At 45.1% G+C, this 22,628-nt stretch overlaps 1 protein-coding gene across 6 annotated transcripts; it reads right to left on the reverse strand.

Moving 5' to 3' along the window:
• Positions 1-1,408: 1,408 nt before the first annotated feature.
• Positions 1,409-22,307, reverse strand: zfyve27 (zinc finger, FYVE domain containing 27). 6 transcript variants are annotated; one of them, XM_031811296.1, is made up of 15 exons: positions 21,979-22,280; positions 20,725-20,989; positions 19,800-19,870; positions 19,462-19,648; positions 19,208-19,303; positions 18,527-18,639; positions 17,684-17,805; positions 14,102-14,173; positions 13,667-13,696; positions 13,411-13,464; positions 12,140-12,160; positions 5,223-5,364; positions 4,680-4,726; positions 4,200-4,281; positions 1,409-3,417 (listed from the first exon to the last, which is right to left on the reverse strand). In XM_031811296.1, the coding sequence occupies exons 2-15, from the start codon at positions 20,982-20,984 to the stop codon at positions 3,353-3,355; spliced, it is 1,362 nt and encodes a 453-aa protein (XP_031667156.1). In that variant the 5' UTR covers positions 20,985-20,989; positions 21,979-22,280; the 3' UTR covers positions 1,409-3,352. The 6 variants fall into 6 exon arrangements, with proteins under 6 accessions (XP_031667156.1, XP_031667159.1, XP_031667158.1 ...); XM_031811299.1 differs by lacking the exon at positions 13,411-13,464 and having other exon boundaries at positions 12,140-12,157; positions 21,979-22,279; XM_031811298.1 differs by lacking the exon at positions 13,411-13,464 and having other exon boundaries at positions 21,979-22,279.
• Positions 22,308-22,628: the final 321 nt, after the last annotated feature.

A 22,628-nucleotide genomic window follows, 5' to 3' on the forward strand; every position in this document is an offset into this window, starting at 1 on the left:
TGTTTTTGCCAGAGAGAAGTGGCTTCTTTGCTGCCCTTCTTGACACCAGGCCATCCTCCAAAAGTCTTTGCCTCACTGTGCGTGCAGATGCACTCACACCTGCCTGCCGCCATTCCTGAGCAAGCTCTGTACTGGTGGTGCCCCGATCCCGCAGCTGAATCAACTTTAGGAGACAGTCCTGGCGCTAGCTGGACTTTCTTGGGTGCCCTGAAGCCTTCCTCACAACAATTGAACCGGTTGATTTAGGTGTAATCTTACTGGCAGCAATATCCTTGCCGTTGAAGCCCTTTTGTGCAAAGAAATGATGACAGCACGTGTTTCCTTGCAGGTAACCATGGTTGACAGAGGAAGAACAATGATTCCAAGCAACGCCCTCCTTTTGAAGCTTCCAGTCTGTGTATTCGAACTCAATCAGCATGACAGAGTGATCTCCAGCCTTGTCAACACTCACACCTGTGTTAACGAGAGAATCACTGACATGATGTCAGCTGGTCCTTTTGTGGCAGGGCTGAAATGCAGTGGACATGTTTTTGGGCGATTCAGTTCATTTGCATGGCAAAGAGGGGCTTTGCAATTAATTGCAATTCATCTGATCACTCTTCATAATATTCTGGAGTATATGCAAATTGCCATCATACAAACTGAGGCAGCAGACTGAAAATGTATATTTGTCTCATTCTCAAAACTTTTGGCTACGACTATACATTCTTCTCCTTGTTTCCTTTCCTTCTGGTAATAAACTGATTTGAGGAGATAGGAAAGGTGGAAACAATATGGAGGAAGACTGGTCAAATTAAGGAAAACAACAAAGGAAAGGAGACAAGGAAAGTAAGGAAGCTACTTCAGACTATTGATATTCTCCCTGGGTTGTGAGGAGAGGATTGGAGAGGAACCTGGAGCCTTCTGGCATGTGGTAGATTTGGGTTGTGAGGAGAGGAACTTGGAGCCTTCTGGCATGTGGTAGATTTGGGTTGTGAGGAGAGGAACCTGGAGCCTTCTGGCATGTGGTGGATTTGGGTTGTGAGGAGAGGAACCTGGAGCCTTCTGGCATGTGGTGGATTTGGGTTGAGTAGTGACCATAGAGATAGATAGAGGACTCTAGTGCCCAAAAGCCTGTTGTAGCATGGGCAGCGCCACTGAGGACCATTCTGAAGTAGTCATGACTGCAGGTGGCAGTAAATCACCAACCTTGGCTTTATATCTGTTCAAACAACACAATGCAAGTGGCAGTGTGCACCCTTTCAGTTTGTTTACCAAGTCATAGAAGTAGTAGATGAAGAATGGACTACCTCAAAAAGGAGATGACCTCTATGGCGCTGCTTAGCTCTCACAGACGCCATAATGGGACAGATACAATGTCTACGGTAGTGAAACGCAAACAGATGCACCAAACCTGCAGGGCACGCTCTCTTTTTTACATTGTTTATTTTTTTAACAGAGCTCTCTACAACTAGGCTGAAAAAGGCAGGAAAAATACGCCATAAGTTAACTCCAAACATTCAAAATCACAGTTTATTGAAGCAATGAAGAGTAAACAAACTCCTCCATTCTGTCAAGCTAATCAATCAAATGAATTAATTAATAAAATTGGATAAATATAAACTTTCAGTGGATTGAATATTGGTGATCACAATGGTAAAAGTGTAACATGTACATTCTTATGTGTCAATCTAAAGCCTGTGCTGTGTTCAAATATCCATACCAACATCCTGTATACTACATACTATTAGTTCATTTTAGAATACTGTAAACGAAGGGTATCCTTTCAGTTGAGTGTACTAGCACTTCGCCTGTCTACCAGAAGTTGATGATGTTGCTATGCAACCTCTTGCTGGCTTGTTAGCATAACAAATTACTAGCTAGACATTTTGCGATTTCGGCTGCGTCTGTAAATTCAATATGGGGTGAGTTCGTAAAACGTTGTCAGATTGTCCGTTCGTAAATCCATGACTAACTGTGCTGCAGGCAACAATTTAATTACACTTTTTCCCCCCTCCAACGCTTACTGACACCGGCCATATTCAACACGTTTTATTCAGCTATTCTGTGCACTGGCACACAGATGAGAGATGCTCTGAAATCAGAGTGGATAGCCAGAATTAACTATGTCCATTGAGAACGCACGACGACTCTACCACTTAGCTAAGAATGATGTGAATAATCAAGTCAATAAACATTGGGTAGTTAGCTAGATAGTTAATATACTACCTGGCAAGTTCAATGTATTAGTAGCCAACTAACGTTAGGTAGCTAGCTAACAGCCCGGTACATACTGCTGAATGACATGCTGCGGTTCGTAAGGACAGCGTAGCTAATAAATTGTCAGCCAACATAACGTTTAACTTGTTTGAAAAGTCATTACTTTATTACATTGCTCAACATTTTCTTGAAGCAATTCATTTCTATCTGCTCTCGTCGGCCATTTTCTTCAAATCTGAAAACGTTGGTGAAGCCACGCCCATTTTCTGAAGAATTGCATTATGGTCCCTAAAAGCACAGAAATAGTGTCCACTCCTTGTATACTTCGTAGTTTGGTGAATTTAGTACGACATCCAGGAACGTTTGGCATACTATATCCAATAAGTACTTAACTACATACTCAATGTTACATCACAAATAGTACAGCTAGTATGAGTATTTGAACACAGCTCTGGGATCACCTCTGGAAATCACTCCATGGGGTTAGGTTATGCTCCATGGGGATTAGGGAATGCCATTTAGGACTAAGGTATAGTCTTTAGCATCCTGTCTTTGCATCCATTAAATTAACATTAGGACCAACATATAAAACCATTACAGGATGGATAAGTTATAACAGGGTCAATCTATAGCATATCTTATACAATACAATACACACACACCTCTCAGCATTCTCAGGACCTCCATGACAGAATGACAGTACAGGATCAATCTCAATGCAACACAAGCTGATGGGAGTCTGTGGGAGCGTCCCAAATGACACCCTATTCCCTATATAGTCCACTACTGTAGACCAGGGCCCTATTCCCTATATAGTCCACTACTGTAGACCAGGGCCCTATTCCCTATATAGTCCACTACTGTAGACCAGGGCCCATAGGGAACCCCATAGGGCTCTGGGCAAAAGCAGTGCAATTTATAGGGAATAATTTATATGGAATAGGTTGCCATTTGGGACTGGTTCATCTTAATAACCTTGGTCACCTCGGCTGGAGCCAGAGAACCAGACAACCTGGGGTTTTGAACCACCCCCAGGCGGGGTAGAGGCTGATCTGCCGCGGGCTCTACCCAGCCAAGGAGCTTCGAATCCTGGGTAGGAGGGGCAGTACCCTCCCTGGGTCTCCATGAGTGGGTAGGAGGTGGTAGTCATTTCTCACTTGCTGAGGGTGGAGTTGCAGACAGCACAAACAAACACTGTCTCTCTCTGGGCATCTGGAGCTGGGAGGGAGGTAAAGAGGCATTACATGAGAAAGGGGAGGCAGAGGGAGATGGGAGGGAGGTAAAGAGGCATTACATGAGAAAGGGGAGGCAGAGGGAGATGGGAGGGAGGTAAAGAGGCATTACATGAGAAAGGGGAGGCAGAGGGAGATGGGAGGGAGGTAAAGAGGCATTACATGAGAAAGGGGAGGCAGAGGGAGATGGGAGGGAGGTAAAGAGGCATTACATGAGAAAGGGGAGGCAGAGGGAGATGGGAGGGAGGTAAAGAGGCATTACATGAGAAAGGGGAGGCAGAGGGAGATGGGAGGGAGGTAAAGAGGCATTACATGAGAAAGGGGAGGCAGAGGGAGATGGGAGGGAGGTAAAGAGGCATTACATGAGAAAGGGGAGGCAGAGGGAGATGGGAGGGAGGTAAAGAGGCATTACATGAGAAAGGGGAGGCAGAGGGAGATGGGAGGGAGGTAAAGAGGCATTACATGAGAAAGGGGAGGCAGAGGGAGATGGGAGGGAGGTAAAGAGGCATTACATGAGAAAGGGGAGGCAGAGGGAGATGGGAGGGAGGTAAAGAGGCATTACATGAGAAAGGGGAGGCAGAGGGAGATGGGAGGGAGGTAAAGAGGCATTACATTAGAAAGGGGAGGCAGAGGAAGATGGGGAATGAGAGAAGGTGTAAAATAGAAGAGATTTTGTTTTTAAAATCAACTGATGTCTTCGGAGACCTTATTTATCATTTCAGTATAGAAATACCATAATAGCATGTTGTGTGTGTGTTTCTCTCTCACCTGTGACACCCATGCAGGCCTTGAGGACCTTGTAGGAGCAGCATCTGGAGCAGAAGCTATTGCCACAGTTACTACAGCTCCGCTGAAACAGCAGAGGTCACAATGACATCATCATCATTGTTATGTCCCAAACTGAACCCTATTCCAGGGTTGGGGCCAATTTGAAATGAAGTGGGTGAATTCAGGAAGTAAAGTGAAACTCTAACCCCAACCTTGTCCTATTCCCTACCTAGTTCACTAATTGTGACCAGGGCCCATAGGACTCTGTTCTAAAGTGGTAGATTATATAGGGCATAGGATGCCATTTGGGACCCACACCAGGTTCCACACAGAGTTATTAAACAACCTACAGTATTACTGCTTTGCTTTATCTTGGCCAGGTCGCAGTTAACTAGCCTACCTGGTTCAATAAAGGTGAAATAAAAAAATGACATATGATTGTATTTATTGGTGGTTTAAAAACAGGTGTAAAGCTCTTACCCTTCTCTTCACCACTGAGAAGACTGCACTGCAGCTGGAACAGTTACCTTGGGGATGAGAGAGGGGGAAAGAGAGAGGGAGGGAAAGAGAGAGAGGGAGGGAAAGAGAGAGAGGGAGGGAAAGAGAGAGAGGGAGAGAAAGAGAGAGAGGGGGAGAGAGAGGGAGAGAAAGAGAGAGAGAGGGGGAGTGAGAGGGAGGGAAAGAGAGAGAGAGGGGGAGTGAGAGGGAGGGAAAGAGAGAGAGAGGGGGAGAGAGAGGGAGAGGGGGAGAGAGAGGGAGGGAAAGAGAGAGAGAGGGGGAGAGAGAGGGAGGGAAAGAGAGAGAGAGGGGGAGAGAGAGGGAGGGAAAGAGAGAGAGAGGGGGAGAGAGAGGGAGGGAAAGAGAGAGAGAGGGGGGAGAGAGGGAGGGAAAGAGAGAGAGGGGGAGAGAGAGGGAAAGAGTGGGGATATTAATTTCTATGAAGACTAGCTACTAAACTCACCTCTTAAGTAGGGTTGAGGTGAGGAAGAAGAAGATGAACAGAGGGACGAAGGGTAGACTGACCTGTGTTGTTGGTGGGGTAGCGTTTGCGTAGCTTCTCCGTCAGTTTGGACACCTTACTGCGGATTGGCTCGTTGCGGCTCAGCAGACCGTTGTCTGAGGTGATGGAGATGGTGTCCAAATCTGAACTTATGTCATCATCCTCCTGTAGGGGGGGGGGCAGAATGGGGGGAGGAGGAGAAGAGAAGGGTTAAGTTACTAAAGAGCAGTTAAAGGCAGCAGCTTTGTGGGAACTACAAACCATAAGCCCCTAAACCCTACACCATAGCCCCTAAACCCTACACCCTGCTCCCTACACCCTAGCCCCTAAACAATACACCCTGAACCCTACTCCTCCAACACCAACCGATCTCTCCATGCTTTAGGTGGATGTGTTTCTCAACGTCAACAGCAGAGGGAGTCGAGAGCACACAGGCAGCAAAACCCCACTAACACAAAACCATACACATCATCCTCCAAGGCAGGGGTGTCCAACTCCTTCCATGGAGGGCCCAGAGTCTGCTGGTTTTGGGGGTTTTCCTGTCCAATTAAGACCTACACAACCAGGTGAGGCCAGTTCCTTACTAACCAATGAGCTCAATTCATCAATCAAGTCAAAGGAAGGAGTGAAAGCCTGCAGACTGGGACCTCTGTGGAATGAGTTTGAAACGTGCAACCAGACATGCTCCAGATCAGTTGTACAGTTCACACCCTTATGGTTAAGGTTAGTATTAGATGAGGCTAAGCTGATCCTAGATCTGTGCCTATATACTAACCCTAAAAGACGAGGGCTGGTACACCTCAGGCAAGAAACGTATTGGGAAGGGGCAGGGCACCTTCAGCTCCGCCCTCAGACGTCATTGCACCTGTCTACGTAGACGGACTGGCAGCCAATCAGCAAAAGACCTCACCTGGTGTCCCTATAGTATAGTACACTACACTACCTTATACCCTAGTCCCTAAAATATAGTACACTACTTTAGACCCTAATCCCTAAAATATAATGCACTACTTTAGACCCTAGTCCCTATAATATAGTGCACAACTTTTATGAAATCAAAATTACAAGATTGTTATAATACTGTAATTGCATCAAATGTTTGTTTTATGCAACAGAATAGAGGGTTCTTATAATATTGTATCTGTGAACTGAAAGTGGGCCTCTGGGAGATTTAACACTGACAGGAGATTTATGATGTCTTTGGGTGATAAAACCTAAAGAGACCACATTCCAGAGCATGAGTTAATGTTTCTGATCTATAGGGTACCAGGGAGAGATGACCCCAGGGCCAGACCCTGGTCTCTACACAATGAGAGATGACCCCAGGGCCAGACCCTGGTCTCTACACAATGAGAGATGACCCCAGGGCCAGACCCTGGTCTCTACACAATGAGAGATGACCCCAGGGCCAGACCCTGGTCTCTACACAATGAGAGATGACCCCAGGGCCAGACCCTGGTCTCTACACAATGAGAGATGACCCCAGGGCCAGACCCTGGTCTCTACACAATGAGAGATGACCCCAGGGCCAGACCCTGGTCTCTACCCAATGAGAACTGTTTTTACAGCAGATACTGTCTGCTGTGAATTATAAGTATCTTTCATACAAATCTTAACCTTGTGACCCATTCTATACATATGTTGTTATTCATGTAGGTTAAAAGGGGTGTATGTTGGCTATAAAAGACCTTTTGTCTCGGGGCTCTCAACGAATCATCTGAGGGTGATTGGTCGACCAGCCATCATTATCGTAGAGACTCAATCCATTCATTGTATATGGGTGTGTTGTATTGACCTGCTCCCTTATTAATAAGTGAATAAAGATTTAGTTTAAGTGTAACTCTGACTCTTGATTTGATAGTGAAGAAATTAACCACCACACTTTATACCCTAATCCCTAAAATAGTGCACTACTTTAGACCCTAGTCCCTACAATAGTGCACTACTTTATACCCTAATCCCTACAATAGTGCACTACTTTATACCCTAATCCCTAAAATAGTGCACTACTTTAGACCCTAGTCCCTAAAATAGTGCACTACTTTAGACCCTAGTCCTTATAGTATAGTTCACTACTTTAAACCCTAGTCCCTAAAATATAATGCACTACTTTAGACCCTAGTCCCTATAATATAGTGCACTACTTTATACCCTAGTCCCTATAATATAGTGCACTACTTTATACCCTAGTCCCTATAATATAGTGCACTACTTTATACCCTAGTCCTTATAGTATAGTTCACTACTTTAAACCCTAGTCCCTATAATATAGTGCACTACTTTATACCCTAGTCCCTATAATATAGTGCACTACTTTATACCCTAGTCCTTATAGTATAGTTCACTACTTTAAACCCTAGTCCCTATAATATAGTGCACTACTTTATACCCTAGTCCCTAAAATATAATGCACTACTTTATACCCTAGTCCCTATAATATAGTGCACTACTTTATACCCTAGTCCTTAAAATATAGTTCACTACTTTATACCCTAGTCCCTAAAATACAGTGCTCTACGGTCTGAGGCATTGCATCTCAGAGCAAGAGGCGTGCGTTACTACAGTCCCTGGTTCGAATCCAGGCTTTATCACATCCGGCCGGTGTTTGGGAGTCCCATAGGGCGGCGCACCATTGGCCCAGCGTCGACCGGGTTTGGCAGTCTTATTATGCACTACTTTTGACCAGAGCCCTATGTAGCATGAGATGGAGTGTCCTATTTGCATCCTTACAGTGAAGTGCACAACCATGCTAGAAACACGTCACACAATACCCACACACATTACAACGCCACCCTTGTGTGTACTCAGGTGCAGTGACCAACTCAGAGCATGCTCATCCAATGGTTTGCTGGAATAATGCAGACACGCCCAGACTACATTGAGAATGAGGCCGATTGTATGAATGATGATTGGTGCTTAGTGCTATATAGTGATTAGTGCTATATATCATGACATTAGTGCTATATAGTGATTAGTGCTATATATCATGACATTAGTGCTATATATATATAAATAAATATTGACATTAGTGTTATATAATGACATTGTCCTGTATGTATGATAGTGTATATGTAATGACATTAGTCCTGTATGTAATGATAGTGTTATATGTAATGACATTAGTCCTGTATGTAATGATAGTGTTATATATAATGACATTAGTCCTGTATGTAATGATAGTGTTATATATAATGACATTAGTCCTGTATGTAATGATAGTGTTATATATAATGACATTAGTCCTGTATGTAATGATAGTGTTATATATAATGACATTAGTCCTGTATGTATGATAGTGTTATATATAATGACATTAGTCCTGTATGTAATGATAGTGTTTATATATAATGACATTAGTCTGTATGTAATGATAGTGTTATATATAATGACATTAGTCCTGTATGTAATGATAGTGTTATATATAATGACATTAGGTCCTGTATGTAATGATAGTGTTATATATAATGACATTAGTCCTGTATGTAATGATAGTGTTATAATAATGAATGACCTGTATGTAATGATAGTGTATATATAATGAATTAGTCTGTATGTAGATAGTGTTTAATATAATGACATTAGTCCTGTATGTAATGATAGTGTTATATATAATGACATTAGTCCTGTATGTAATGATAGTGTTTATATATAATGACATTAGTCCTGTATGTAATGATAGTGGTTATATATAATGACATTAGTCCTGTATGTAATGATAGTGGTATATAGTAATGACATTAGTCCTGTATGTAATGATAGTGTTATATATAATGACATTAGTCCTGTATGTAATGATAGTGTTATATATAATGACATTAGTCCTGTATGTAATGATAGTGTTATATATATGACATTAGTCCTGTATGTAATGATAGTGCTTATATATATGACATTAGTCCTGTATGTAATGATAGTGCTATATATAATGACATTAGTCCTGTATGTAATGATAGTGTTATATATAATGACATTAGTCCTGTATGTAATGATAGTGCTATATATAATGACATTAGTCCTGTATGTAATGATAGTGTTATATATAATGACATTAGTCCTGTATGTAATGATAGTGTTATATATAATGACATTAGTCCTGTATGTAATGATAGTGCTATATATAATGACATTAGTCCTGTATGTAATGATAGTGTTATATATAATGACATTAGTCCTGTATGTAATGATAGTGTTATATATAATGACATTAGTCCTGTATGTAATGATAGTGTTATATATAATGACATTAGTCCTGTATGTAATGATAGTGCTATATATAATGACATTAGTCCTGTATGTAATGATAGTGTTATATATAATGACATTAGTCCTGTATGTAATGATAGTGTTATATATAATGACATTAGTCCTGTATGTAATGATAGTGTTATATATAATGACATTAGTCCCTGTATGTAATGATAGTGTTATATATAATGACATTAGTCCTGTATGTAATGATAGTGTTATATATAATGACATTAGTCCCTGTATGTAATGATAGTGTTATATATAATGACATTAGTCCTGTATGTAATGATAGTGTTCTATATAATGACATTAGTCCTGTATGTAATGATAGTGTTATATATAATGACATTAGTCCTGTATGTAATGATAGTGTTATATATAATGACATTAGTCCTGTATGTAATGATAGTGTTAATATATAATGACATTAGTCCTGTATGTAATGATAGTGTTATATGTAATGACATTAGTCCTGTATGTAATGATAGTGTTATATGTAATGACATTAGTCCTGTATGTAATGATAGTGTTATATGTAATGACATTAGTCCTGTATGTAATGATAGTGTTATATATAATGACATTAGTCCTGTATGTAATGATAGTGTTATATATAATGACATTAGTCCTGTATGTAATGATAGTGTTATATATAATGACATTAGTCCTGTATGTAATGATAGTGTTATATATAATGACATTAGTCCTGTATGTAATGATAGTGTTATATGTAATGACATTAGTCCTGTATGTAATGATAGTGTTATATGTAATGACATTAGTCCTGTATGTAATGATAGTGTTATATGTAATGACATTAGTCCTGTATGTAATGATAGTGTTATATGTAATGACATTAGTCCTGTATGTAATGATAGTGTTATATGTAATGACATTAGTCCTGTATGTAATGATAGTGTTATAATATAAATGACATTAGTCCTGTATGTAATGATAGTGCTATATATAATGACATTAGTCCTGTATGTAATGATAGTGTATATATTAATGACATTAGTCCTGTATGTAATGATAGTGCTATATATAATGACATTAGTCCTGTATGTAATGATAGTGTTATATATAATGACATTAGTCCTGTATGTAATGATAGTGCTATATATAATGACATTAGTCCTGTATGTAATGATAGTGTTATATATATGACATTAGTCCTGTATGTAATGATAGTGTTTGATATATATGAGAATTAGTCCTGTATGTATGATAGTGTTATATATAATGACATTAGTCCTGTATGTAATGATAGTGTTATATATAATGACATTAGTCTGTATGTAATGATAGTGTTATATATAATGACATTAGTCTGTATGTAATGATAGTGTTATATGTAATGACATTAGTCCCTGTATGTAATGATAGTGTTATATATAATGACATTAGTCCTGTATGTAATGATAGTGTTATATATAATGACATTAGTCCTGTATGTAATGATAGTGTTATATATAATTGACATTAGTCCTGTATGTAATGATAGTGTTATATATAATGACATTAGTCCTGTATGTAATGATAGTGTTATATATAATGACATTAGTCCTGTATGTAATGATAGTGTTATATATAATTGACATTAGTCCTGTATGTAATGATATGTTATATATATGAACATTAGTCCTGTATGTAATGATAGTGTTATATATAATGACATTAGTCTGTATGTAATGATAGTGTTATATATAATGACATTAGTCCTGTATGTAATGATAGTGTTATATATAATGACATTAGTCCTGTATGTAATGATAGTGTTATATATAATGACATTAGTCCTGTATGTAATGATAGTGTTATATATAATGACATTAGTCCTGTATGTAATGATAGTGTTATATATAATGACATTAGTCCTGTATGTAATGATAGTGTTATATATAATGACATTAGTCCTGTATGTAATGATAGTGTTATATATAATGACATTAGTCCTGTATGTAATGATAGTGTTATATATAATGACATTAGTCCTGTATGTAATGATAGTGTTATATATAATGACATTAGTCCTGTATGTAATGATAGTGTTATATATAATGACATTAGTCCTGTATGTAATGATAGTGTTATATATAATGACATTAGTTCCTGTATGTAATGATAGTGTTTATATATAATGACATTAGTCCTGTATGTAATGATAGTGTTATATATAATGACATTAGTCCTGTATGTAATGATAGTGTTATATATAATGACATTAGTCCTGTATGTAATTGATAGTGTTATATATAATGACATTAGTCCTGTATGTAATGATAGTGTTATATATAATGACATTAGTCCTGTATGTAATGATAGTGTTATATATAATGACATTAGTCCTGTATGTAATGATAGTGTTATATATAATGACATTAGTCCTGTATGTAATGATAGTGTTATATATAATGACATTAGTCCTGTATGTAATGATAGTGTTATATATAATGACATTAGTCCTGTATGTAATGATAGTGTTATATGTAATGACATTAGTGGTATAGATGTGAAGTTATAGTCCTGATGTCATAATGGTAACATAACCAGTGATGGTAACAACAGCACTAAGGTGTAAAGACATCCCACTACCCATGCAGACAGGGACCCAACTGAGGTGTACCCTATACACCCCCCCCCCCCCTCTCACCACAAACCCGGGTGAGGTAAGGGGGTGAACTAGACTTACCACTAAAGCCAAGGGAGTCTCCTTGTTAGGATGGAGAGGAACACACACACACACACACACACACAGGAACAGATTACACACACACCCCCCCCATATCTATCTAACACACCAATTTTTAACACACCGTATCTATCTAACATAAACACCGCAGAAACACACACACTGTGCAGTCTGAGATAGTAATATTGAACTGGCCAGCTGCACTAGACGCATAACGTTTGCAGAGCACGAGACGCTTCACTTCAATGAAACCTGGTGGTCTATTTCTATTGTGTAGATTGGAACGTGCAGCTCACACCACTGAACAGTATGATGACGTGGTGGTCTATTTCTAGAGTGTAGATTGGAACGTGCAGCTCAACACCACTGAACAGCATGATGACGTGGTCTATTTCTATTGTGTAGATTGGATCGTGCAGCTCAACACCACTGAACAGTGTGATGACGTGGTGGTCTATTTCTATTGTGTAGATTGGAACGTGCAGCTCAACACCACTGAACAGTGTGATGACGTGGTGGTCTATTTCTATTGTGTAGATTGGATCGTGCAGCTCAACACCACTGAACAGTGTGATGACGTGGTCTATTTCTATTGTGTAGATTGGAACGTGCAGCTCAACACCACTGAACAGTGTGATGACGTGGTGGTCTATTTCTATTGTGTAGATTGGATCGTGCAGCTCAACACCACTGAACAGTATGATGACGTGGTGGTCTATTTCTATTGTGTAGATTGGATCGTGCAGCTCAACACCACTGAACAGTGTGATGACGTGGTGGTCTATTTCTATTGTGTAGATTGGATCGTGCAGCTCAACACCACTGAACAGCATGATGACGTGGTCTATTTCTAGAGTGTAGATTGGAACGTGCAGCTCAACACCACTGAACAGCATGATGACGTGGTCTATTTCTATTGTGTAGATTGGAACGTGCAGCTCACACCACTGAACAGCATGATGACGTGGTCTATTTCTATTGTGTAGATTGGATCGTGCAGCTCACACCACTGAACAGTGTGATGACGTGGTCTATTTCTATTGTGTAGATTGGATCGTGCAGCTCACACCACTGAACAGTGTGATGACGTGGTCTATTTCTATTGTGTAGATTGGATCGTGCAGCTCACACCACTGAACAGCATGATGACGTGGTTTGAGCTCTGCAAAACATTAAGCTTCCAGTGTAGCAGGTAAAGAACTAGGGTTCTCTCCACGTCCCCGTGTAGCTCCTGTGCAACACACACCACTGCAATACACACACACACTTACAGGTCTTTGACCTCGGTCATGACGCCGTGTAACACTGAACTGTCTGAGATAGTCCTAAATATTCAATTCAAATCACAATTTATTGGTCACATACACATATTTAGCAGATGTTAATGCAGGTGTAGCGAAATGCTTGTAACACACACACACACACACAACTTAGTAACTGGGTTGAGTAGTTGAACTGTCACAGAACTTGAGAACCTGTTTCTAATGCTGTAATACCACAGCCCGACAGACAGGGGGAGCCACTCACCTGCAGGGAGATATGGGGCTCCTGAGTCAACTGAGAGTGGAGGGAGGTAGAAACAGAAAAGGAAATGAATCATCAGAAGGACAGGAAGTTGTCAGCCAGCGACAGAAGGAAGAAGGAGAAGAAGCTGTGTTCCAACACAATCTTTTCCCTTCTGATTTGACAATGACATGGATAAGGTCAAAGGAAGGTGGGCCTAGTGGATTCCTTGGTTTCTCCCATCCTACCATGTTAGATCTGTGAAGACTGAGTGGAAGGCATGGAGGCAGCGTTTAAACAGGGCCGGAGTGAGAGTGGTGCAATTGCCAATAAAGTTATTTCAAATCCAAACTACATGGCCTAAGACCTGACCAGAGAGAGAGAGGTCAGGATGAAAAACCAGTCAGATAACGAGACATGAAGGAATAAAGTCGAGATAACGGTTGATTTAGTTTTTACCTCGATGGCGTCTTTGAACTCATCATCAGGCTCTGCCTCCTCAGCCTCCTCTACGCTGCCCGGGGACAGGTCCTACACACCACACACAATAATGATATACATGTAAGTTAGATAAGAGGATTATTGCATCAACACTGATCTGTAATGTTTTAATGTACACCTTTGATCCAAATATACAGACTCTATATATACATCCACCCCTTCCTCCACCCTACCCTGTCTCTATATATACACATCCACCCCTTCCTCCCACCCTACCCTGTCTCTATATATACATCCACCCCTTCCTCCCACCCTAACCCTGTCTCTATATATACATCCACCCCTTCCTCCCACCCTACCCTGTCTCTATATATACATCCACCCCTGCCTCTCTCTCTCGTTTCTCTCCCCCACCACTTCTCTCTCTCCCTCCCACCCGGTCTCTCTCCCTCCCTGTCTCTCTCTCCCCCTCCCTATCCGTTTCTCTCCCCCCACCACTTCTCTCTCTCTCCCACCCAGTCTCTCTCTCTCCCACCCAGTCTCTCTCTCTCCCACCCAGTCTCTCTCTCTCCCACCCAGTCTCTCTCTCCCTTCCCGTTTCTCTGCCCCCCACCACTTCTCTCTCTCCCTCCCACCCGGTCTCTCTCCCTCCCACCCCGTTTCTCTCCTCCCTCCCTGTCTCTCTCCCTCCCCGTTTCTCTCCTCCCACCCTGTCTCTCTCCCTCCCTGTCTCTCTCTCCCTCCCTCCCTCCCAGTTTCTCTCCTCCACCCGTCTCTCTCCCTCCCTGTCTCTCTCCCTCCCTCCCCGTTTCTCTCCTCCCACCCTGTCTCTCTCCCTCCCCGTTTCTCTCCTCCCACCCTGTCTGTCTGTCTCCCTCTCTCCCTCCCTCCCTCCCACTCTGTCTCTCTCCCTCCCTCCACCCCGTCTCCCTCCCCGTCTCTCTCCCTCCCTCCCTCCCCGTCTCTCTCCCTCCCCGTCTCTCTCCCTCCCTCCCTCCCTCCCTCCCTCCCCGTCTCTCTCCCTGTTTCTCTCCCCCCTCCCTCCCTCCCTCCCTGTTTCTCTCCCCCCACCACTTCTCTCTCTGTCCATACCTCCAAGCTGGTAGCAGTCTCTCTCCCTCCCTCCCTCCCACCCTGTCTCCCTCCCTCCCCGTCTCTCTCCCTCCCTCCCTCCCCTGTTTCTCTCCCCCACCACTTCTCTCTCTGTCCATACCTCCAATCTGGTAGCAGTCTCTCTCCCTGTCTCCCTCCCTCCCACCCTGTCTCCCTCCCTCCCTCCCCGTCACCCCTCCCTCCCTCCCTCTCTCTCTCCCTCCCACCCTGTCTCCCTCTCTCCCTCCCACCCTCCCTCCCTCCCTCCCACCCTGTCTCCCTCCCTCCCTCCCCGTCTCTCTCCCTCCCTCCCTCCCTGTTTCTCTCCCCCCACCACTTCTCTCTCTGTCCATACCTCCAAGCTGGTAGCAGTCTCTCTCCCTGTCTCCCTCCCTCCCTCCCCGTCACCCTCCCTCCCTCCCACCCTGTCTCCCTCTCTCCCTCCCACCCTCCCTCTCTCCCTCCCTCCCTACCTACCTGTTTCTCTCCTCCCCCCCACCCCGTCTCTCTCCCTCCCTCCCTGTTTCTCTCCCCCCACCACTTCTCTCTCCCCTCCCTCCCTGGTTTCTCTCCCCCCACCACTTCTCCCTCCCTCCCACCCTCCCTCCCCGTCTCTCTCCCTCCCTGTTTCTCTCCCCCCCCCACCACTTCTCTCTCTGTCCATACCTCCAATCTGGTAGCAGTCTCTCTCCCTGTCTCCCTCCCTCCCACCCTGTCTCCCTCCCTCCCTCCCCCGTCACCCTCCCTCCCTCCGTCTCTCCCTCCCTCCCACCCTGTCTCCCTCTCCTCCCTCCCACCCTGTCTCCCTCCCTCTCTCCCTCCCACCCTGTCTCCCTCCCTCTCTCCCTCCCACCCTGTCTCCCTCCCTCTCTCCCTCCCACCCTGTCTCCCTCCCCTCTCTCCCTCCCACCCTGTCTCCCTCCCTCTCTCCCTCCCACCCTGTCTCCCTCCCTCTCTCCCTCCCACCCTGTCTCCCTCCCTCCCTCCCTCCCACCCTGTCTCCCTCCCTCCCCCATCTCTCTCCCTCCCTCCCTCCCTGTTTCTCTCCCCCACCACTTCTCTCTCTGTCCATACCTCCAAGCTGGTAGCAGTCTCTCTCCCTGTCTCCCTCCCTCCCTCCCTCCCACCCACCCTCCCTCCCTCCCTCCCTACCTACCTGTTTCTCTCCCCCCACCCCGTCTCTCTCCCTCCCTCCCCGTCTCCCTCTCTCCCTCCCTCCCTGTTTCTCTCCCCCCACCACTTCTCTCTCCCTCCCTCCCTCCCTGTTTCTCTCCCCCCACCACTTCTCCCTCCCTCCCACCCTCCCTCCCCGTCTCTCTCCCCTCCCTCCCTCCCTGTTTCTCTCCCCCCACCACTTCTCTCTCTGTCCATACCTCCAAGCTGGTAGCAGTCTCTCTCCCTGTCTCCCTCCCTCCCTCCCCGTCACCCTCCCTCCCTCCCACCCTGTCTCCCTCTCTCCCTCCCACCCTCCCTCTCTCCTCCCTCCCTACCTACCTGTTTCTCTCCCCCCACCCCGTCTCTCTCCCTCCCTCCCTGTTTCTCTCCCCCCACCACTTCTCTCCTCCCTCCTCCCTGTTTCTCTCCCCCCCACTTCTCCCTCCCTCCCCCCTCCCCCTCCCCGTCCTCTCCCTCCCTGTTCTCTCCCCCCCAACCACTTCTCTCTCTGTCCATACCTCCAATCTGGTAGCAGTCTCTCTCCCTGTCTCCCTCCCCTCCCACCCTGTCTCCCTCCCTCCCCTCCCCGTCACCCCTCCCTCCCCTCCGTCTCTCCTCCCCACCCTGTCTCCCTCTCTCCTCCACCCCTGTCTCCCTGCCTCTCTCCCTCCCTCCCTCTCTCCCTCCCACCCTGTCTCCTCCCTCTCTCCCCTCCCACCCTGTCTCCCTCCCACCCTGTCTCCCTCCCTCCCTCCCACCTGGTCTCCTCCCTCCCTCCCACCTGTCTCCCTCCCTCCCTCCCACCCCCCTCCTCCTCCCTCCTGTCTCCCCTCCTCCCTCCCACCCTGTCTCCCCTCCCTCCCTCCCACCCTCCCTCCCCCCTCCCCTCCCACCTCCCTCCCACCCTGTCTCCCTCCCTCCCTCCCACCCTGTCTCCCTCCCTCCCCTCCCCACCCCTGTCTCCCTCCCTCCCCATCTCTCTCCCTCCCTCCCTCCCTGTTTCTCTCCCCCCACCACTTCTCTCTCTGTCCATACCTCCAAGCTGGTAGCAGTCTCTCTCCCTGTCTCCCTCCCTCCCTCCCACCCCTCCCTCCCTCTCTCCCTCCCTCCCTCCCTCCCACCCTCCCTCCCTACCTACCTGTTTCTCTCCCCCACCCCGTCTCTCTCCCTCCCTCCCCGTCTCCCTCTCTCCCTCCCTCCCTGTTTCTCTCCCCCCACCACTTCTCTCTCCCTCCCTCCCTCCCTGTTTCTCTCCCCCCACCACTTCTCCCTCCCTCCCACCCTCCCTCCCCGTCTCTCTCCCTCCCTCCCTCCCTGTTTCTCTCCCCCCACCACTTCTCTCTCTGTCCATACCTCCAAGCTGGTAGCAGTGGGAGTCCGGTCCAGGCTGCTGTGGTCCGGTTCTGTGACGTCCATCTCTCCTTCTGAGGATGGGTTCTGGCCAGAATGGACCACCTCCCTTAGGTCCAACACAACTACACACACAGAGGGGGAGTGGAACCAGGCTGTTAGAACACAGAACCAACACTTGAGTCTGCCGGGGCGTCAGGGTAGCCTAGTGGTTTGAGTGTTGGACTAGTAACTGAAAGGTTGCGAGTTCAAATCCCCGAGCTGACAAGGTACAAATCTGTCGTTCTGCCCCTGAACAGGCAGTTAACCCACTGTTCCTAGGCCGTCATTGTAAATAAGAATTTGTTCTTAACTGACTTGCCTGGTTAAATAAAGGTTAAATACATTTATTTTTATTTTTATGTACAGTACCAGTCAAAAGTTTGGACACACCTTCTCATTCCAGGGTTTTTCTTTATTTAAAAAAAAAAAACATTTTCTACATTGTAGAATAATAGTGAAGACGTCAAAACTATGAAATAACACATATGGAATCATGTAGTAACCAAAAAAGTGATAAAGAAATCTAAATATATTTTATATTTGAGATTCTTCAAAAATGCCATGAATGTGCAAAGCTGTCATCAAGGCAAAGGGTGGCTACTTTGAAGAATCTCAAATATAAAATATATTTAGATTTGTTTATCACTTTTTTGGTTACTACATGATTCCATATGTGTTATTTCATAGTTTTGACGTCTTCACTATTATTCTACAATGTAGAAAATTTTAAAAAAATAAAGAAAAACTGTTGAATGAGAAGGTGTGTCCAAACTACTGACTGGTACTGTATGTGTGTGTACTGACCCCTGCAGAAGTCTCGGTTCCACAGGAAGAGTGCAGTAGAGAGACAGGCCAGCACCCAGCCCACAGGGACAGAATACAGCAGCATCAATACAGCTAACAGGCCACCGTAGAACCTGAGAGAGAGAGAGAGAGGAGACAGACAGAGAGAGAGAGAGAGGAGACAGACAGAGAGAGAGAGAGGAGACAGACAGACAGACAGAGAGAGAGGAGACAGACAGAGAGAGAGAGAGAGGAGACAGACAGAGAGAGAGAGAGAGGAGACAGACAGAGACAGAAAGAGAGAGAGAGGAGGGTGAGACAGAGAGAAGGGAGAGAGAGAGAGACAGGAGGGAGACAGAGACAGAAAGAGAGAGAGAGGGAGAGACAGAGAGAGAGAGAGAGACAGAGAGAGAGACAGAGAGAGACTCAGACACAAACAACCCTACCCAGTCTGTCGGGAGCTCTGTAAGTACAGATAAGATGTGTGATGATATCTATGGTGAATGTAGAGGGGTTGAGTTGCTGTCCTGGAGAACAAGGACACACACACAGTGTTGCTGTCCTGGAGAACAAGGACACACACACAGTGTTGCTGTCCTGGAGAACAAGGACACACACACAGTGTTGCTGTCCTGGAGAACAAGGACACACACACAGTGTTGCTGTCCTGGAGAACAAGGACACACACACAGTGTTACTGACCTAGAGGACTCAGAGTGGCTCTCCCAGTACAGGAGCTTGTAGATGGACTCAGCAGACAGGCAGGCATGAGACAACAGGTCATCTAGCTGCTTTAACCTGTGGACACGGACACACACACACACACAGAGAGACACCCGGACATGCACATGCGTGCACGCACACAGGCACACACACACAGGGATAGTAAATAAATGAACTTGGTTTTATAAACTGGAAGGCCAAACTCACACACACTCACTCACTCACTCACTCACAGGTCCTTGACTTCCAGCATGGCGTCCTGTCTGGTGAGCTGAACATTCTGCAGGTCCTTACGATGCACCGCGTGGCACCGCCTCTTCTGTTGCTCCGCCTCCGACGCCCCGCCCCCACACCTGTCCTGCAGGTAACCCAGGGCAGCCGGGGCAGACACCCCCAGAACACAAACAGAGAACCACCCCACTGGAGGGCAGGAGAGAAACTGACTGTCACAGTTGATATATATCACATTGTTATACACACTCAGTTGTATGTGGTAGTAGTTCATATTGCAGTGTGTGTGTGTGTGTGTGTGTGTGTGTGTGTGTGTGTGTGTTACCCAGCATTAGCTCACCTTCACTCAGAGTGAGGAAGAGGATGTTGAGCAGTACACAGACCAGTAGTGAGCATAGAGGCATCCTCCACCTGCAATACACCACACAGTCATACTGACCTAGGATCAGTTTAGCGTCCTCAAGTCCTATCCTCAACCATTAGGGTGGAGGAACTAAAAACTGACCTCCGATCAGTGTCTATGGTAAACACTGACTCACCCCAGTAGGTAGCAGGCTGTACAAATCACACACTGACTCATGACTATACAATAAACCAAATAAGATGGCATGTATCTACAACTACGCTCATTAGAGCAGGGCTGGAGCAAAAGCCAGCTCCACAGCCCAGATCTAGGATCAGTCTACCCTCCCTACATTAGCCCAGTAGGTAGAGTGCCAGCTCCACATCCCAGATCTAGGATCAGTCTACCCTCCCTACATTAGCCCAGTAGGTAGAGTGCCAGCTCCACAGCCCAGATCTAGGATCAGTCTACCCTCCCTACATTAGCCCAGTAGGTAGAGTGCCAGCTCCACATCCCAGATCTAGGATCAGTCTACCCTCCCTACATTAGCCCAGTAGGTAGAGTGCCAGCTCCACAGCCCAGATCTAGGATCAGTCTACCCTCCCTTCATTAGCCCAGTAGGTAGAGTGCCAGCTCCACAGCCCAGATCTAGGATCAGTCTACCCTCCCTTCATTAGCTCAGTAGGTAGAGTGCCAGCTCCACAGCCCAGATCTAGGATCAGCATACCCTCCCTGGAACCATTAGGGTGAAGAAACTCAAATCTGACAGGTCAGTGTCTAGGCCCATAGGAAACCTCATCCTACTCCCTTCACTAGCCCAGTAGGTAGAGTGAATCAGTCTACTCTCCCAAGTCCTATCCGTTATCACCATTGGAGAAACTAAAAACCGATCTTGGATCAGTGTGTAAATGTATCCTCTCACCCCAGTAGGTAGCGGGCCAGCTCCAACGTGTCAGTGAGCGGCTCCAGAAACAGGGCCATCCTCTTGTAAGACACCACCATCTTGAGCAGGTCAAAGGTCGCGACCTGGCGGGGGCCAGGGCTTCCCAACTCTGAGGGTGACCCCGCGGGTGAGCCAGGGGTGTCTTTAGGGGGTAGAGACACCAGGGTGTCGTCCCCCCTGTCACCCACCCCCGGACCACCCTGACAGGGGTCCTGACATGCCCCTACTCCAGGCTTCATCCCGACTAGAGGGGGGGAGAAAGGGGGACATAAACAGAGGGGGTAGATAAAGGGAGTGAGAGACACAGACAGACAGACGACAGACAGACAGAGACATAGACAGACAGACACAGACAGACAGACACAGACAGACAGAGACACAGACAGACATTATTTATCTTGCTCCTTTGCACCCCAGTATCTCTACTTGCACATTCATCTTCTGCACATCTACCATTCCAGTGTTTAATTGCTATATTGTAATTACTTCGCCACCATGGCCTACTTATTGCCTTACCTCCCTTATCCTACCTCATTTGCACTCACTGTATATAGACTTTTGTTTTCTACTGTATTATTGACTGTATGTTTCCATGTGTAAACCTGTGTTGTTGTTTGTGTCACACAGCTTTGCTTTATCTTGGCCAGATCTCAGTTGTAAATGAGAACGTGTTCTCAACTAGCCTCCCTGTCTCTGTCTAAATAAAGGTAAAATAAAATGAAAAAGACAAGAGAAACACAGAGAGACACGATAAGATGTTAAGATTGTCATGTCCGTCTGTTGCTCTAGCTAGCATTTCCTGGGTATGTCACTAGCTAGCTATCAGTGGAAAGAGGAAGGGGGCAATCACGAGCCTGGACGATCAAAGTAAATCTACCAGACCTGATTTAATGACGATTTAATCATTGCTCTTCTAATGCTACTGAGAAACGTGACTTCAGACTTGTGTTCGGCTGACATGAAATGGGTGGGTCATGAAACAATATGACTGCAACAGGCCACACTACGTTGTTAAATATGGGTTCTATATCACATGTTGATGAAAATACAGTGTTGTCACACATAGCTAGTGTTTTCTAACGTTACACAACAACAGCTGTCATCCAAATCGCATGTAGCCACCTGGCGAAATTGTAACATAAAACTAACCAGCTAGTGATTGACGTAACATTAACATGTAATATTTGCAACAATCAATATATATGAATAATAAGACAAGAAATGCAACATTACCTGACTAGCGGGCAAAGTGTAAAAAACCCGTAGTTAGCGAATATGAAAGCGATTCTCGATCGTCAACACGATGAATGTAGGAAGAGACGCGTCACACACGCCCGTGTAGACAGTCTTCTTGTTATGAAGTCAATCAATTGTTTTCGCTATTCAAATCGATGTTATTGAGTTGACGATGTTTTGTGTTGTATACATGTTTGGGAAAGTATTTGTTTTAAGCAAATAATGCCTTCCTGCCAACTGCGAGAGAAAAGTAATCGCTTCCGCAATCAAATCCGACTGGCTAATAGAACGCAGAGCGAACCGATGAGGGAGAGAGTAGATTAAAGAAAATATCGTAGCTGTCAAATCACGTCAATCTGACGTCCATTTGTGGGGGAAATTATGAGCTACATCACTAATTTCTCTCTAAATGAAATATTTTACTAAGATACTCACCCAAAACGGTGTTATGACAAATATAATAGTATTGACAAAAAGAGTGAAGAGTGTTGTGGAAATTCTAATCAATAACGAGGAGAGAGAAGGTCAATCACCAACCACGATATGCCTTTATTCACAATTTATTAGTAAGGGAGCATGTCACACCAAACACACATGAATGCAGTGAGTGCTCACTGAGTGGAGTGAGCCTCTGGGTTATATACTCT

This window comes from Oncorhynchus kisutch, unplaced genomic scaffold, assembly GCF_002021735.2.
Source record: "Oncorhynchus kisutch isolate 150728-3 unplaced genomic scaffold, Okis_V2 Okis01b-Okis20b_hom, whole genome shotgun sequence".
In the NCBI taxonomy this organism is placed as follows: Eukaryota; Metazoa; Chordata; class Actinopteri; order Salmoniformes; family Salmonidae; genus Oncorhynchus; species Oncorhynchus kisutch.

Excerpts from the sequence above, each read along its gene's own strand:
- zfyve27 (XM_031811296.1), bottom strand. The coding sequence starts at position 20,984 with ATGAAGCCTGGAGTAGGGGCATGTCAGGACCCCTGTCAGGGTGGTCCG. Across the intron at positions 19,304-19,461 it reads ATGCTGGAAGTCAAGGACCT|GTTAAAGCAGCTAGATGACC; the intron begins GTGAGTGAGTGA and ends CCGTGTCCACAG. Across the intron at positions 5,365-12,139 it reads AGACTCCCTTGGCTTTAGTG|GAGGATGATGACATAAGTTC; the intron begins GTAAGTCTAGTT and ends CCCCCCCTACAG.